Below are 16,819 nucleotides of genomic sequence, written 5' to 3' on the forward strand. Positions count from 1 at the left end.
TGAAAAGGGGGCTCATGCATTTCTTTTTTATCATGGAAGGTAAAAGTCAAACAGTACTGTCCGTGCAGATTGCACACTTGGTATGGATCTGCAATGAAAGAATTCTTAATCCTTTGGCAGTATTAGACATAACCATTTCAGATTAAAGCATGAGCTGAGTATAGTTTGTGTGCAATTTATCTGTGGTGAAGTATTATTCTCCACGGAGGGACTTTTTTGTCCATTTTCTTTCTCTGTTCCTGTATTTTCCTACAAGCATACTTAGATTTGTTGCATTGGTTCTGTCGGCCATACGTCTATTGGTCTTCGAGGTGATATGATATAAAAGCTTTGAAATCATTATAGTTTAAGTGAATTAAGCCTGAAGATTAGTTATAGATGTGTAGTCTGTTGAATTTTAAAAACAAAAACTCCCACCCGCTGTCAATATTGAAGCTTTCGGATAACTGCTTGACAAAAATCAAACTGAAAAGATTTGAAGGGCCAGTTTACTCCTATAAAATGCTTTGTAATCATTAAAAGTAATGTATATAACAGCCTATTGTTCATTGGTTTGAAGCTCATTCTGCCTGATCCATTTTGCCAATAAGAACAGACTGACTGTCAAATACCCATCAGTTATTACCCTAGCTGTCCCAGTGAAGTTCATTAAAAAGTGCACATGCACCAGCTGATTCCAGGGAGTTGAGCAGATACAGGAGAAAGGTGCAACAGACGTTGCACACAAAAAATAAGAAAGCAAAAAGGCTTTTAATGATTTTCTAAAACTATGGTGATTCTCCATTCTTCTCAGTTCTATGGGCATGCTCTTACAAACCTCTGTAGCTAGTTAATGAAACACACATTCAACTTTGATTTTGGGAATATGCAGCCAACATTGGTTGCAAGAATCAGAGCTGCTTTGGCAAATGATGTGGGTGAATCACAGTAGACACCTCTAATCTCTGTAAACCAGAAATAGATATAGACAGTACAGAGGGCCTTGAGACCTTCACGGGTGAGCAGTAGTGCTCTACAAAAACTGATTGATTGACTGACTGGGATATAAAATAGATGCCCTGCTCCACAGCCAGCCAGCCAGCGCAGATCTGTTGGCTTCAAAACGAGTTTCAGCTTGGGTTGTCCTCGTTTTGTCTACTCTGACTGAAGTTTTGAGCTGACTGTCAGATAGCCCCTAGGTATGCTGTCAGGTCTGGATTGAGGTCATAGCTGTAGTTTATTCTGGATACCATTCCAAGACCACCAGACTGGATGTGGGCTTAAGCGGAAACATGAGCTTCCTCTTGCATTCCAGACACATGGTATTGTCACAGTGGATTGCCCATGGCGAGCAGATCCAGTGTCTTCTTGCTCAACTTGAGGAGGATGTGACTCATCCGAGAGTGAACAGCTCTACGCAGTCTTTAAAATAGAGCCTTCTTATCCAGACTCATGATAAATTGGTTGTCAGTATATGAAATGGCTTTACAGCAAAAAGACTGAAGAAATTGGAGTGTGGAAGGGCGCGTGTATCTGTTATATGAGTTCTGAACAGAAGCCTGTGGGACACCAAGTCATTTCTGCCACAGGTGCTCCAAACCAAGGGAACAATAGAATTTGCTTTCTACCAGACGAAGATGCATGCAATTTCAGGACAGAGTCTGCAATGCCAGTGCCCCTCAGGTGGTATAGACGGACCCCATTATTATTATTAGAATATTTCTGTAGTACAACCAGAACAAGAGAAGTATATGGGTAATTGTATTACATTAATAACTTCTAACAAAGGGATAACATTGAGATAGGGGACTGAGGAACCCCCCCCCATGGTCAACCGCTTAGGACCGATCCAGTAGGATGACTCAGACTAAATTGCCTCTAGGAATCTAATCTCTCCTCTCGCAAAACAGGAAGAAAGCTCGTAAAAGTTGAATGTTGAGCATGGGTTGCCCAGAGATCGCTGGGGTTGATTTTGCTTAAAGTGCTCCTCTATTTATTCATTCGAGAGGGAAATAAACAGCTCCCAGAAAGGTTCCATCCCAACTGCTGGAGGAAAGCTAAAGGGCTCTTGTATCTTTTGCCGTGTTGTTTTAAATGTTGGAGATGGCATTCGCCAAGGCAGAGGCTGAAGAGTCCTGCAACAAAGTTTCTGGTAGGAAAAATATGTCTGTCTGTCTCCCCATGCTGGCACATTTAGTATTCTCATTGGTGTTTTACCAGCGAATGATAGTTAATCAGGGGAGCAGAAATGGCAATCTCTTGTCGTTCTTTGAGCTTTTGTTCATGGCTTGTATGTTTAAAGCTGACGTCCCCTGCATAGGGTGAACTGCACTTTTTCTGGCAGGGAGGGATGTCAAAATGTAAGCTATGCATTAACTCTGTATGGTACAGAAAGTAATCTTTTCTAAATTGAGATAACAAAGCTGCCTGCTGGAATAGTAAATCTACTTGTTGGTGTTGCAGTATGCGCTCTCTTGAGTAAGGTAGGGTTAAGTCTAGTAGTGAATGTGCAAATTTAGAATGGGTGATTGCGGATGGTCTTGCCTTAGTTGTGACTACGTTAGAGACTCCAATTTTAGCAACACTGCTATTCTGCATGTGACGAGCCAGCAAGGAGATTACACAGCTCTCCCACCAGTGTCGGATCCACGTAAAAGATAACTTACAGACTGATAGAAACTAAGGATCATGTACAGCATTCGCTTTTAATGTGGTGCCCCACCGGTGAGAAACTGTTCAAGGCAAGAGTTGGCCGCCCAAGTCCGAACACAGAAATTGGAGAATCACAAAAAATTGAGATTTTAGCTGCCACTTTTGCTTCTTAGCAGAGACAACCAAAGGCACATTCCTCAGAAGATAGAGTAGTGAAAGGGATCAATTAAAAATGTGAAGGGTGGTGGGGTGTGGATGCCTATATGTCACTTAACTTGTAGACTCTTGATTCTCCTGCTGGCATTGCTAGTTTGTTAGCACTGCTTCACATTCATGGGTACTTCTGTGTTTCTTTGCAAATACACGTGTTATTTTGTATGGCGACTTTAGCTCTATATTCTGGCATTTTCATTTTTATGATACAACTCAAAACGTCCTGGAAGAAATTTGCATTCACCCCTGGGAAAATCCACTATGGGCTTCTGAAAAGCATTTCCTTTCAGAAATAGCTTAATTGCTCTGCTCTCTTTTTTTTATTTTTATTTTCCATTGAGTGGTTGTTGATATGTTAAATTTAATTTGCTGTCTCTTAGTTATCATTTATATATTTTATTGCTGAACACATAACTGTTCATACGTTGAATAGTCTAGTTGTTAAGTACAGTTGAGTTACCATGTTATTAAAAATCTGGTATCCCACTCCCTTTCCTTATACTTCTCAGTAACTCGTAATATGACAGTGGTTAATAATATGTTGACTGTTTATGCCGTTGCACGTGAGCTCCTTCAGGCCTTAAGTTCTGCTTCTTGGGTATAGAATTATAACAAAGTTCACCTGATGTAGCCTGAAACCAATACTTAGTAGCGTTAACCAGTCACTCTCAGCATAAATCAGAAATAAATGGATATTGGAATAACTAATTGCCTCAAGCCGTTGTGTGCTCCTGTTTTATTAGTATCACATTTTTCATCAATTTGTTCATTTTATTTTCTACATTCTCTTTTATACCAATGCTAATGTTTAATATGTTGCTATCTTTAATTCATATTTCTTTGTCTCCTAGAAAATAGCATTGCGGCTGCTCATGAAAAAATTGCTGAATGCAAAAAACAGATTCTGCAAGCAAAGCGGATTAGAAAAAATCGGCAGGGTATGCACACGTTTTATTATTTTCATTACAATGTAAATGTAGCTGTTTGGTTTTGTTGTCGCGTAAATGGTGATGTTCAGATCCCTTGTCTTGCTTCCTAAATTGTTTTGGAAAAACCAGATCACCCATGGAAGCAATAAAACATGCAAGTTTTCTAGTCCTAGAATCCAAAACGTTTTAACTCACTGGAGCACTGTAAGCTCACAATGTTACATTTTAGAGCAGTGGTTCCCAACCTTTTGATTTCTGTGGACACCCACTTGAACATAAAGGAACCCAGGGACCCCCACTGAATCATCATTAGAATCCGGGGACCCCCACCTGAGTCATTACTGGAAGCTGGGGACCTAATTTGTCAATATTTGTTAATAGGCTCTTGCGGACCCCCTGAGAAGGCTTCGCGGACCCCTAGGGGTCCCCGGACCACAGGTTGGGAACCACTGTTTTAGAGTGTAGATCTCTGAGTTGTTTGTTAGCAAGGGCTTGTGTAAGTGGTTTCATAGCTGCAGTTGTCCTTTAGAAACCCAACAAAAGTGGCTGTCACTTCATGCAATGAGTACTTCCTATAAGAATGGAAAAAACTTTTTTATTGTTAATGGATTATCCCATGGATGCCAGGATTCTGGAGAAGCCTGAACAAACAAATAATACTTTGTCTAAAGGCAATCTAATAAAAAAAAAAAAAACGCTAAAGTGAAATTCCGATTACTTTCTAAACATTTTTCCAACCCCTTTTTTCATAATAAAGAAAATGGATGAGATTTGGACTAGCAGCAGCAGCTTCAAGCTGAAAAAGAAACACAACACCTTAAAAGTGCCCGAATTCCACCGTCCCTATGTGCCCTATACTTGATTTCTTATCTCTTCTTTTTTTCTTGCTCTTATAAGAGCCTGGAACAGTAAGCTCTGCCCTTCCACTTCCATTCCAGATTGAATAATCTTACCTTTTTTATTAGTGTAATTTGCAGTGCAGTTAAATGGACACTGGTTAATTTCAGTTTTGCATTTTCACTTTTCTTATAGCTGTCATACTGTAAAGTGCCTTTCCTATGGCAGAAGAGATCCATGGAATATCCTTGACCTTATTTACGAGTGTATCCTCAACTCTCACACTTCTGAAGTTTGTCCCTCTTGCCAGGGTACGTTGTAGAGGAACTGCTAGAGTAATGAATATTATTAAGGGACGAGTCTGATAAGAAATCACGATGATACCAGGAAAACACACCAAGTCTGTCTAATCAGAGTGTGGCATGCTGCTCTCTCAGGGCCATGAACTGTGACGCCTGTATTCTGCGGTCGTGCTCCAACAAAAATACATCTGCCTTTAGTTCCTTGGTTTATTGAGCTGGCCACATATATTTTCATCATAACAGCCGCTTCATGACACCAGATTGTCGTAAATCCTCATAACAATACAGAGCAAAATGCTAGTAGTAGTGGATTTGCACGATGGTGCATGTCAGCAACATTTGTGAAGGCTCGCAGTGCTCGTGCATTAATGGGGTGGCATTCTGAGCTTTTTCACAATCTGTTTTTTCTGGATTTCCTTTCGCAACTACGTTTTCAGCACACTAAGATCATAATTTTTTCATATTTTTCGCATCCACTTTTTTAATCAGATCCTTGAGGGTAAGCCAAGTGCTCCGCATAAAGCGATAAGCCGCTTTCATCGAGCCTGTTGTTTGGTTGTTATGCAGAAAGAGGGATGCACAGGAGAAATGTGATTGCCTTAATAACTGAGGCAATCCGCCTTTATCTAAAGAAGCTTTTCCACTAGTTCCATTTCCAGACCTTCAATAAATACTATCCAAAAAGGGTTTAACCCACTCTTGGTATCATCAGATGCAACTGCATAAGTAGCTGTTTTAGACTAGAACACACTCTTCAAAACTAGAACGAGTGGACAGCCATCGGCAGACACAAAACGTAAAACCTAATTTCATCTTTTGTTCTTTCAGTACAAGTAGCAGTTTTTTTTAATTTTCCTTACAGAGTAAAGGTAATGTTACAAAGGGCGCGTTGTTAATGTCACAGAAGTGACAGAGCCCCAATAACTAGAGACAAAGTTAAAGAACCTGATGGTACCATCTTCAGACCTCCCAAGAACGACTGAAGCCCTACCCTAGGAGGCGCAATCAAACAGGCACAGGTAGACCATCAGGAGTATACTGTGAAGTTGAGAGTAACCATTACACCACCAGCCATAGTGTACGCTCAGTAGAATCCACTCTAGAGCAGTGAACAATGTCATAGGAATGGAATTATAAATCAAACAGTAGGAGTGTAGTCTACCCATTGTGGTTTGTAACATTAAACTGAAGGGATGGCACAGTAACTAATTCTGTGGAAAAAACACATTCATTCAGATTACCAAACAAGGTGGGGACCTGAGGGCACGAGTAAATGCCCTTAACTTCTAAGTATTTTACCTGGTTTCTTAGGAGGAGCTTTAAACCCATATTCTTTTATTTTTCATAATGTGCCTTCTCATTTTGAATCTTGCAAAACCCTTAACTCGACAATTGATTTGTAGGAAAAATATTTCTGAGGGCTGTGTTCGTAATTTAGTAGAAGTTGATGAATAGCAATTTCGAAAGAATCTGGAGAATATTCATCCTGCTGGAAACATTGGGTCTACGGAAATATTCTGCATATATATACTTGTCAAGGTGATCCTTCCCAGAGAGTGACAAGTGTAACTTGAGGACACTCACTTAATACTAACATTTGCCTCCACATTTGATGATAACGGCACACAAGTAGTGCAGTTGCATTTGCTGCAATGCATAATTGGAGCGCAACAAATTCAGGTCCTAGACATGAAATGTATACTCAAACACCTGCATTAAAATGGGAAACAATATGCCTTACACAAAAAAATCTGTAGCTGACTTCTTATACAACACCCTTTTGTGATTAAGCTACAAACAGGAGAAAATGGAATAGAGGTATAAAAGAAAGAATTAAAAAACATGGGATGGGTTTGGGATTTCCCTGTTACATTGAAAAGCAGATAGTGGACTTTGGGACCGCTAGTCTCCACCCCTTGCTGGCCGACAATTGCGATTCAAGTGTGATTAAAGGCGACCAAGTGTCTGAGGCAGGACTGCAGCAAAAGATTGGTCTTGTCCTGTATTCCTCCAGCTCCTGCCATTCCAGTAGAAGACTTAATTTTTTGACTGTCTTCACCCAGTGTATCATCAGACTCTGACAGACAGAGCTGTGCTCAGTGTACTGCTGCACATATTCTTGACATGGCTACTATATTGGCATGTCAGACAATGAGGAAAAAACAGCAGGTGGCATTTTAGTCAAGTTTAGGGCACAGGCTTTTTTTACTTTTACCTCTGGAAGCAGGCAGTTTATTGGCCACTGATTGTAAGATCTGCTTAGCTGCTGGTTTCATTTCTTTCTTTCAAGATGTGTACTTTGTCGTGTGTCATGTTGTTAGTCCTAGCTACAGAGAGATCTGGAGTGTCTTGCTAACCTCTTCCTGGACCCCTGAAACTGACCATTTGGAGCCTGCCTCTTACGTGCTCTTTAGTTCCTTCATATCCCATTCTATTGAATAAGTTCCATAGTATCTGCAATTCACATTTGCTTGAGCATGTGCCTTCATCTTTGCAATTAGCATCATAGCAGCTCCCAATGTATGCCCAAAGGAGAAGGATTCAGGTTTTAGTAATTTCTAGGCTGGATTATGGGAATGTTTTGTATCTCGGAACAGACAAAGAGGCCATTAAGCGGTTGCACAGTTGCCAGTGGTCCAGAACTCAGCAGCCAGGATGTTTCTTAGGCTGACAAAAAAAAAAAAAAAAATACCACTGGAGCCCCTATTCTGTGTGCACAAAGATAGAGCACGGATGAGCCCAAAATACATAAATGAATTAATAAAAGCATATCAACATCCTCGGACGTTACGGTCCACTGTACAAGCTTTATATGCGGTTCCTTTAGTAAAACGCATAGGCACAGGAAACCAATCCTTTATATTCCTTGGGCCAAAATTATGTAATGGGCTACCAGATTCCCTCAGAAATTTTTCAACACTAACAATGTTTCGAAAGAAGCTCACGACATGGCGGTTTTAATGTAGTTGCTTTAGAGATACCTTTTTTTGTTGCAGTGCCTGTAAACCCTATGCGGTAGCTGAGCTCTTAACAAATCACCTTAATAATAATGAGGAATTTATTCTCTCCATTTGGAGATACAAAACATTTATCCTAAGCACAGCTACCAACCCATTCTAGATGCAAGGACAATAAATAGATAGCTAAAGAGTAAGCGGCCAACCTCCATCCTCTCAACTAAGCTGCTTTTGTTTTCACATCCTCAGTACATGAAATTCCTGAGAATTCCTATGTTTGTGGCGAGGAGAACACAATACCAGGACCACTTGGTCCAAATCGGCACCACACGTTTTTTCCAATTGAAAGGTGGAGGCAGCAGCACACCTCAGGGAACATAATTTCCTTTGACCCTTAGCTGCGCAATGGGCTAATTTAAGTGGCATTTTTTCAGAACACTGCTTCATGTCTTTCAAATGATAGCATGTCTGCTTCACATTCTGGAGCTCCGAAAAAGTCTCTTGACTCTGAGCCTTGCTGGCATCTCAAACCCCCTAGAGGAGAGGCAGGTTTCTGTCCGGGAAACGGTTGAAATCTTGTGCACTAAAGAATGAGTAGAATGTGTACTCAATCAGTACTGATTGTGATAGCATCCTACGTTTTTAGGATAAACTCGTAGCTTACAAAGCCTCTAAAGCAGTGACTGGATAAAAAGTGAATTTGGTAAATTCTGAAGGGGAACTACTTGTGACACTTGCAGCCTGGTAATCATTCATGTGATGGTAGGAGTTACGTTACAGGGCACACTGATAATGAGAGACAATAGTGATAGACTTTTCTTAATGGGATGGGGACTACCATTTAGGTTTTTACTGGATTCAAGTAACCTGGATTCAGCTGGAATTCACATGCATATCATGTTTCGGAAAGCCTTGTATCCTTAATTTATGAACAGTTCCCTTTTCGTGCAGACAGACAACTTGGCAGCATTGTATTATTTACGCAAGGTGCCAAGTATTAAGACACCATTGATTGCTGTCTAGCCGGTTTGGCACTGGCTGTTAACCCACGGTTGCTCAAAGCAATTCACCTACAAGATGTAGACCATCTTAAGGGAAACGGAGACTTTGTGAATATACTGTCTCAAAATGAAATGTTGATTCATTTCTCTACACATTGCACACAATACAGATGATTCCAGGGCCATCGTGTTGAGACAGTAGCCTGACATATGTTATTTCTAGATCTCCAGTAGATGCCAGAGACACCACCTGATGTTGTCATGCAGGTCTCCAAGCTTCTGAGCAACATTATCAACCTCAGCCTTCCAACCAAGAGCTTTGTGGCGTGTGGCCTCTGAATTCTTCCAAGATTAGCATTTCAGTTTGCCACAAGATGGCATGGGTATTTTTAAAGAAGAAAAGTATGTGTACACCGGGGCATTGAATGCTTTCAAGTTGAATACATTATACATGTGGTGTTTACATGGAAAAAATCATTGCTGCCGCTTGTCAAGAGGAGCAGTGTTGCTATTCCCTTGATTGTTTTCATTCACCCGAGCCCTTGCTGTGACAAGACATTGGAAAAGTAAACCCGGCGAGCACAGAAGCTTACCAGATTTTCTGGTTGGCAAATGGGTACGTGTCAAAATTCTCTTGGTTCACTGCTCCAGTTGGTCCATATTGCAAGATCAGCTCACATCTCCAACACTCACTCTTAGCACCTGTGCAAAGCCTATACGCTATACTGCTGCTCTCATTTGCAACCAGCACCACACATCTCCCAAACTTTGATCGGACATTGTGTTTACTTAGCTACAAATCATGCTTATTGTGCCACAATCGATGCACATTGATGGCCCACACGCACATCACGTTCACATTCATGTAGCCCACATCTAGGCATCTTTTCTTGCATGCTACTAGCTTTCACATTGCTATGACCCTACTTCTTAGCGGCCTTAGTTTCATTTACATTCTATTTGTAATTTTTTTTGATACATAACGTTTGCCCTAGACCTGGAACTGCTCTCTATTAGTCATTCAAACATCCTTCATCGTATACATAAGACAAACTAACTAACACTCAAATTGTCCACATATTCAATCACCTGCACGCTTCAGAAGGTAAAGTAACAACATGTTGATGTCCCATCAGTGGCAGAAATGTAATATTTATTTTTTTGTAATTTTACTGAAGCTTTTCAACTTCAGTTACAAATGAATAACACATACCCAGAAAACTATACATGGAAGCATCATAATGACAGGACCTATCTATTACATAACTAAACTAGTACAGAGCAGTTCCTTCCACACTATTAACAAGTGGGGAGTGAACACTGAGGACAATAAAAATTGGTGACGTGCGTCAGAAGAGAGTTACATTACTTAGTCTTGACACACAACCAGGCAAAGCCATCGCACAACAGAGTCCCCATGCTACGCACTTTAACTCCTGGTCAAGCACTTGGAACCAAGGACCTATATTTAGCATTTAAATTGGTGGTATTCCAAATTCTGGTCCGAGGTAAGTAGATAGGATTTTAGAGTACCCCGTATATCTGTGGGTCTGGATTAGGGAGACATTAAATCGGTGTGCATTTCCAGCTGCTAGAAATTTAATATTTGAATGACAATTTAGTTAAGTCAGGCTAGGAGTGCTCTTCCTTCGGTCTGCGTCTTATTGCAAACATCACCAATAGTTCTTCCATTATCTTTGTATATTTGATTGGTTAATGAGAAGTTTTTGGAAAGACTGTAAGAAAGTAGATACCCCAGTTGGAATTGGGTTCCCATCTGTGTAAATCCAGGATTGTATTTTTATGATTAAGGGATCACCATTTTGAGTGCAAACAATGTATCCTTGTTGCAGTAGTTTGCGTGGAAATTGTCTAGTACCTGGAATGAAAGTAAAAAATTCTGATTTATGAGCCTAGGCTTACTGCTTTGGGGTTGTCCAAGTGCCTGTAGAAAAATATTTCATTGTAGTATGCTGCCAGAATGATGAAAAAAATGCCCACCTGATTTTTTATAGGCTCTGTTTCACAAGAAGAAAGACCACAGCTCCTTTGCTGACAATTAGAGCAGCTTCTTGGTCAGTTGCCCTTAGAATGACTAGGTACTACTGTCTAGATTTCACTCCATGGCAGCTATCCAAGTTGTCAAGTATATTTGTTTTATCCGTTTGTCTACAATTATCCCATCCAGCCCTTAGTGGATATTTAGACTGTTCATTTTTCGCGGATGAGGTTGGACTTCTGTTCAGTGCTTGGCTACCAGTGATGAAGTAGAAAATGTTACTTGCAATCCCAGTTCTGCATCATGGGTCACTTTATAAATGACTCTACCATTTTGCCAGCAACAGAAATGGAACCTCAGATAAGCTGAAGCTTGTTTCATTCCTTCAAAAGGAACTGAGGCACCAGCCACCAGTATGAGGTATTGTGCTGTAGTGCAGCTGCTAGCTACCTTACAGGTTCAATATTAATTTTTCAGCTTCACGATGCAGCTGCTTGTTTGTTACAATCTCTAGAAAGTTCCTTCCCTTATAAAAAGGGATTAGAACTGATTGAATCCACTATCTAATTTCCCTTTGCTAGATTTTATAATTATGATTATTGCTTTCAGTTTGTGTCTTGCAAATAGGCATGTTTATTTAATTTTGTTTGAAGAGACTTTCTCTCTTTTTAAAGTGCTCTGTCGTTTACCTCATGAGAAAGACAATTGAATGACTTACTTTGAGGAATATACAAGCAAGTCACTTTTCCTTCTCAATCCACAAGTAGGAACCTTCACCCAAAACCACCCACTCTCACTGCACACCAGGGGCATCTAAATTCCTTCTACAAATGTAAGCAGTTTGGTAAACAGTGACCTTAGGACCATACTAATAAGATATTAAAAAGTAAAAGTCTCTCTTTGTGACAAGGTCACCTATGTAGTTTATTTCAGGGCTCTTCTAAGGTTGATCGCCAGGGACTGATAGCTCGCATGCTTCCTCAAAGTGGCTCGCTAGCATACAAATTGTGAATGCTCTCCAGCTAGGTTGGTTCCAATGGAGTTGCCAGTCTCGTCAGGATTATCCCTTAAAAAAAAAATTGCACCCGGTTTTGTAAAGCTGTGGCACTAACAAATCAGGAGTTTGCAGTTGATCTTAAGCACCTGTATTTTTCTTGTGAGTTGCTGCACAATGAATGAAGAAGCAAATGAAAGCCTTGCAGTTGCAAGAACGGGTCAATGCTGCCATCTGGTTTTGAGCATATTTTCTTCTCTGTTGCTTTCGAAGATCCAGACTTGATGCATCCACTAGTTTAGAGGAACTCACAGCCTTTCAATTCGGTGCAGCTTCCTTAATCTGCGCTGAGATAAGCTTATCTGTCATGCAGTTCTGGCATAGGAGAACAGCTACAGAGACTCGATTTTGCCTCTACACCTGGTCGTATTTCAGTCCGAGTTATTGGCAGTAATACATCGTAGTGGCCACAATACAATGACTCTCTATGTAGTGGCTGAGCGATGTTGGGACATACAGTAAACAAGTTTTGCATTGCCTTGCACTTATTTGTTTTTTCCCCAGTGCAATAGGACTATAATGGAGGATAGTGAATCTCTTTAAAACCATTCGCCTTCAAAAGCTGTCTTGCTGCTCTTCCCTTAAACTAGAGCCAGAGGTCTCCAAACATTTTAATGCTGTGCCCCCCCAGTTGAAAAATAAAAATCATTGCCCCCCCTCCAGAACTTCTCACAATTATTTTATAGAGATGGCAATGTTTAAATATGTTTAGACCTATTTAAACATTGCAGGTAAGTACAGTTACCTTTTTAAAAATGCATTAACATGCTTCTGCTTAAAACAATGGCCTGTTATTTGTATAATGCTTCTTTTGGCCAGAGTCTGGCGCCCCCCGGGATCACTTGAGGCCCCCCTTTGGGGCCCGCCCCCCCTAGTTTGAAGACCTATGAACTAGACACACTGAAGAGAACGTAACAGGATACCATTACAGGAACAATGGGGCATTTCAAAGCTAGTGAAACGTCTCCTACCGTCACCAGTCGGGGCCTTCCATCCATTAGACAAAGCAGTCTTAAGCAATCTCTAATTTAAAAGTGTTGTAAGCAGGAAATTCCCAACCAAACAAGGGTGACTCGCATAAATGGTGATGAGGGTACTTGTATCTGTCTAAGCTAACTGTGCCCCATTAAACTAAATTAAGGTACCACCAGAAGGGTTAGCAAATACTACCAAAATCCAACTTGGAGCTGCAATCTCGCACCTTTTGGTGGGGATGAGAGCTGAGTAGAATTGGGAGGATAGTCCGCTGAGGCATGGCAAGAGCCAGACACAGAAATGCAGCATTTATGTTGTTTGGCCTTTAAGTACGCTTAACTTATCCATCTGTGATTCAGTAGCTCGCGATAACTTAACTTGATCAGATGTAACTCCTTGCTATCGAAAAAGATAGGAGACCCTTGGTCCATTGGCACTCAAACTTAAAATTTTGTATATTAAGCATTGCTTTGTGATCTTTGCTACTTCAGTACTGTTTACACAAAATTTGTTTTGTTTACATAATTTGTGTTTTAGAATGCATATTGGTACTAAAGATCAATAGCTATTCAGACTAATTGATGTTCTTGTATTTTTAGAATACGATGCCTTAGCTAAGGTGATACAGAATCATCCGGACAGACATGAAACTTTAAAGTAAGTACAGTTTCATGTAAGCATATTTATTCTCAAGGAAAACATACAAACAATTTATCTTCACTTCGTTGCTTTTTGTTTTTAAAAGTTTAACTAAGCATTGGTTAAACCTCTAATTTAAAAGTGTTGTAAGCAGGACATTCGCAACCAAACAAGGGTGACTCGCATAAATGGTGATGAGGGTACTTGTATCTGTCTAAGCTAACTGTGCTCCATTAAACTAAATTGCATGCTAGTCTGCGCTGGTCTGCATATAAAGTTTATGCCTCGCAGTTTCTTGTATGTAGCAGTTAGAAGTAGAAATCTTTAACCATTACCAACCAGATACACAGTTTCCATCGATAGGCTTTGCAAGACTGTTTGTTTTCTTATGATTGTATTAATAGGTTAATAATATTAAATGTGAGTTTTGCTCTTTAGATGTGTGTGAATGAAGGTTTATCAGAACAGTTGTTTCTAACAACACGTTTTGATGAGCCAAGTTGTTTATGGCATGTCATGAAGCATGTTACTGTTCCATGTTCTCAGTGCACGTACATTAATTAAGCATTAGTTTCTAATCAGAAATCTTACCCTGACTCCCCAGATTAGACTCTGAATGGCTCGTTTTATCAGGCTGCTGCTAGCCGGCATAGATGTTAATTTGTTTTAGTTGCTTATTGTCCTACCTGTTGGCGATTAGTTAGTGAACTTTGCTATGATGGTCTGTCTCAATGTTTTTCATGTCAAAGCAGAATAAAAACTGTTTGGGCGTTGCTTTGTGGGCAAATGAAATAGGTCCAATTAAATAATACTGAGCATCCTTGGTCTTACTTTGCATCAGGCAGTGGTATCCGTTATACATTATTCTTACAAATTAAAACAAACATTGGAGGTGTCTGATATTAGGTAGCGTAGAATTTTCATACACCCCTCCTTGAATGGTCGCCCCTCATGAGGAGATCCAAGCACCAAACCTAACAATAGGAAGGAGGAGGAAACTCGCCTTGAAGAGCGAATATTTGAGGAACTATAGTTCTGTCTGATCCCCAAATAGAGTAGGGAGAAGCCAACAGTCCCCCACCACAATTCACTCTTCTTTCACCAACCACTGCCACAACTCGGACTATACCACCACTTGTTACCTCAGCATTCTGTTTCCTCTGACCCTCAATCCCAGATCAAGGGTCAGTCTATGATCCATACCTGGAGTCTCAGACATCCAGGGACAGAGATGATTTGTGGGATGATTACCATATTGACACACTGGGTAATGCTGACTTCGAGACTTATATTATTAACACCCTCCCCTCCCCCCACAAAAAAGATGATTTCACAGAATCTCACTATTAACCAAAGGGTGGCATGTCACCAGAAAGTTAGGCTCCATTTCCTGGAGAATAAGGACAACATTTTGTTGGAGACACATTCCAGAATCGAGGTGTATTCCATACCTGTCAGTGCTCAAAGCATGACCGAGTTTAGTACTGCAAACGTCAAAGAGCCAGTCAAGGTATGGATCGTCACCCTAAAGGTTGTAAAGAAATATAAGCCTGTCTCGTACAAACCAGGGTCAGTCAGGGGACACTTCCACCCAGACTGTATGGTATGAACACAGCCAAGAAAAGAGCCAGTGCCCAGGCAACTGGTGGTGCCCCTCCTCCAGACAAGTAAGAAGATTGATGCAGCAGAGAACCAAGGGCCATATGTACGAACACATTTTCCCATAGACACAGAATGAATAAAACCCTTTGCTACATCTGGCCCCAAGTGCCTCTAGGGGCGACCACCCAATGGAGAATCTCCTACTTGGTCAGACTGCTCGCTTAATACAGTGGTATTGTTGGGAGAAGATTGATTAGTTGGTGAAGCTCCTACCAGATTTGTATTGCAAGAGAGGACAAAAACTTGTTCCATATAGTAAATTTATCTCCAACACAAATATACTTAATGCCTTGGACTCTGCTAAACACTGGCACCATGCATGGCTGAGAGTTTCTGGGTTGGCATTCGATGCAAATCATCTGTGGTCCTCAAGTAGACAGTATGCTTGTGAAAATCAAACAGGGTTCAGAGATCGCTAAGACTATGGGTGCTCTGTGAAGTCTACAATCCCTATCCCAATACAAGGGTACCATTAACACCAGTTCTTTAAAAAAGGCAGGCATCTAAAACAGCAGAGGTGGCCTCTACTGTTGCAAGAGGCAAGATTTAAAAGTGGCTTGAGAGGCAAGCATAGAGATGACTCCAGCAAGGGCCCCTCCTCTCTAAGTGGTGACTCATCATTCCCCTGAACATACTACATGTACGTGGGCGGACTTTAAGAGTATTTCCTCTGTAGCTCTGACATGTAGATCGTCTCTGGTGTACAGAATTTCCACACCACGAAACATACCACTGTGTTGTCACGCAGTGAGGCAAGACCACATAATACTACTTCAGAAGAACGTACAGGAGCCAACACCAAAAGTGTAATCGAGTTGGCGACCCTTCACCAGTAGGACCAAGGAATCTACTCCCGGTACTTTCTCATCCCCAAAATGGGCAAAACTCTGTGACCTATACTATACTATACTGTGGGCCGTTGAACTTGTACATCTTGCTGGAGCTTTTCAAAATGACCATCCTGCAGGATAATTCGCTGCTCTGCACAGGGCATGGCATGGATGCCTACCTGCACATACCTCTCCATCCCGGCACATCACCTCTGTAGGAAGTTGGCTCTGTATATACTATCTCAAAGTGACAGATAGTGTGCACAGAGTCCAAGGGTTCACCTTAGAGGTTGATAATGGCAAAATTAGATAATTCTAATGCTCTATTTTGTGGTAGTGTGGTCGAGCAGTAGGCTTATCAGAGGGTAGTGTTAAGCATTTGTTGTACACACAAAGGCAATAAATGAGGAACACACACTCAAAGACTTAACTCCAGGCCAATAGTTTTTATAGAGAAAAATATATTTTCTTAATTTATTTTAGAAACGCAAGATTCAAGATTTGAGGCAAGTACATAAAATGCAAGGTACTTCACACAGGCAAGTAGGGAACTTTGATTTAAAACAGTAGCACACACAGTTTAGGTTAAAATGGTAATAAGCTACTTTAAAAGTGGACACAGTGCAAAAATCAACAGTTCCTGGGGAGGTAAGTTTTGTTAAGTTTCTCAGGTAAGTAAAGCATTTACACACTCAGTCTCCCGGGCATAGGCAGCCCACCATTAGGGGTTCAAGGCAACCCCAAAGTCACCGCACCACCAACACAGGGCCAGTCAGGTGCAGAGGTCAAA

General features: G+C 40.9%; 1 protein-coding gene across 4 annotated transcripts in view; it reads left to right on the forward strand.

The window, feature by feature from the left end:
• The window catches only part of THOC7 (THO complex subunit 7), a 112,007-nt gene that overhangs the window by 38,223 nt on the left and 56,965 nt on the right, over positions 1 to 16,819 (forward strand). For all 4 annotated transcript variants that reach the window (XM_069206516.1, XM_069206515.1, XM_069206514.1 and 1 more), the window contains exons 4-5: positions 3,696 to 3,782; positions 13,498 to 13,555. In XM_069206516.1, the coding sequence (XP_069062617.1) occupies positions 3,696 to 3,782; positions 13,498 to 13,555 (145 nt within the window). The remainder of the gene's footprint in view (positions 1 to 3,695; positions 3,783 to 13,497; positions 13,556 to 16,819) is intronic.

Source organism: Pleurodeles waltl, chromosome 9 (assembly GCF_031143425.1).
Source record: "Pleurodeles waltl isolate 20211129_DDA chromosome 9, aPleWal1.hap1.20221129, whole genome shotgun sequence".
In the NCBI taxonomy this organism is placed as follows: domain Eukaryota; kingdom Metazoa; phylum Chordata; class Amphibia; order Caudata; family Salamandridae; genus Pleurodeles; species Pleurodeles waltl.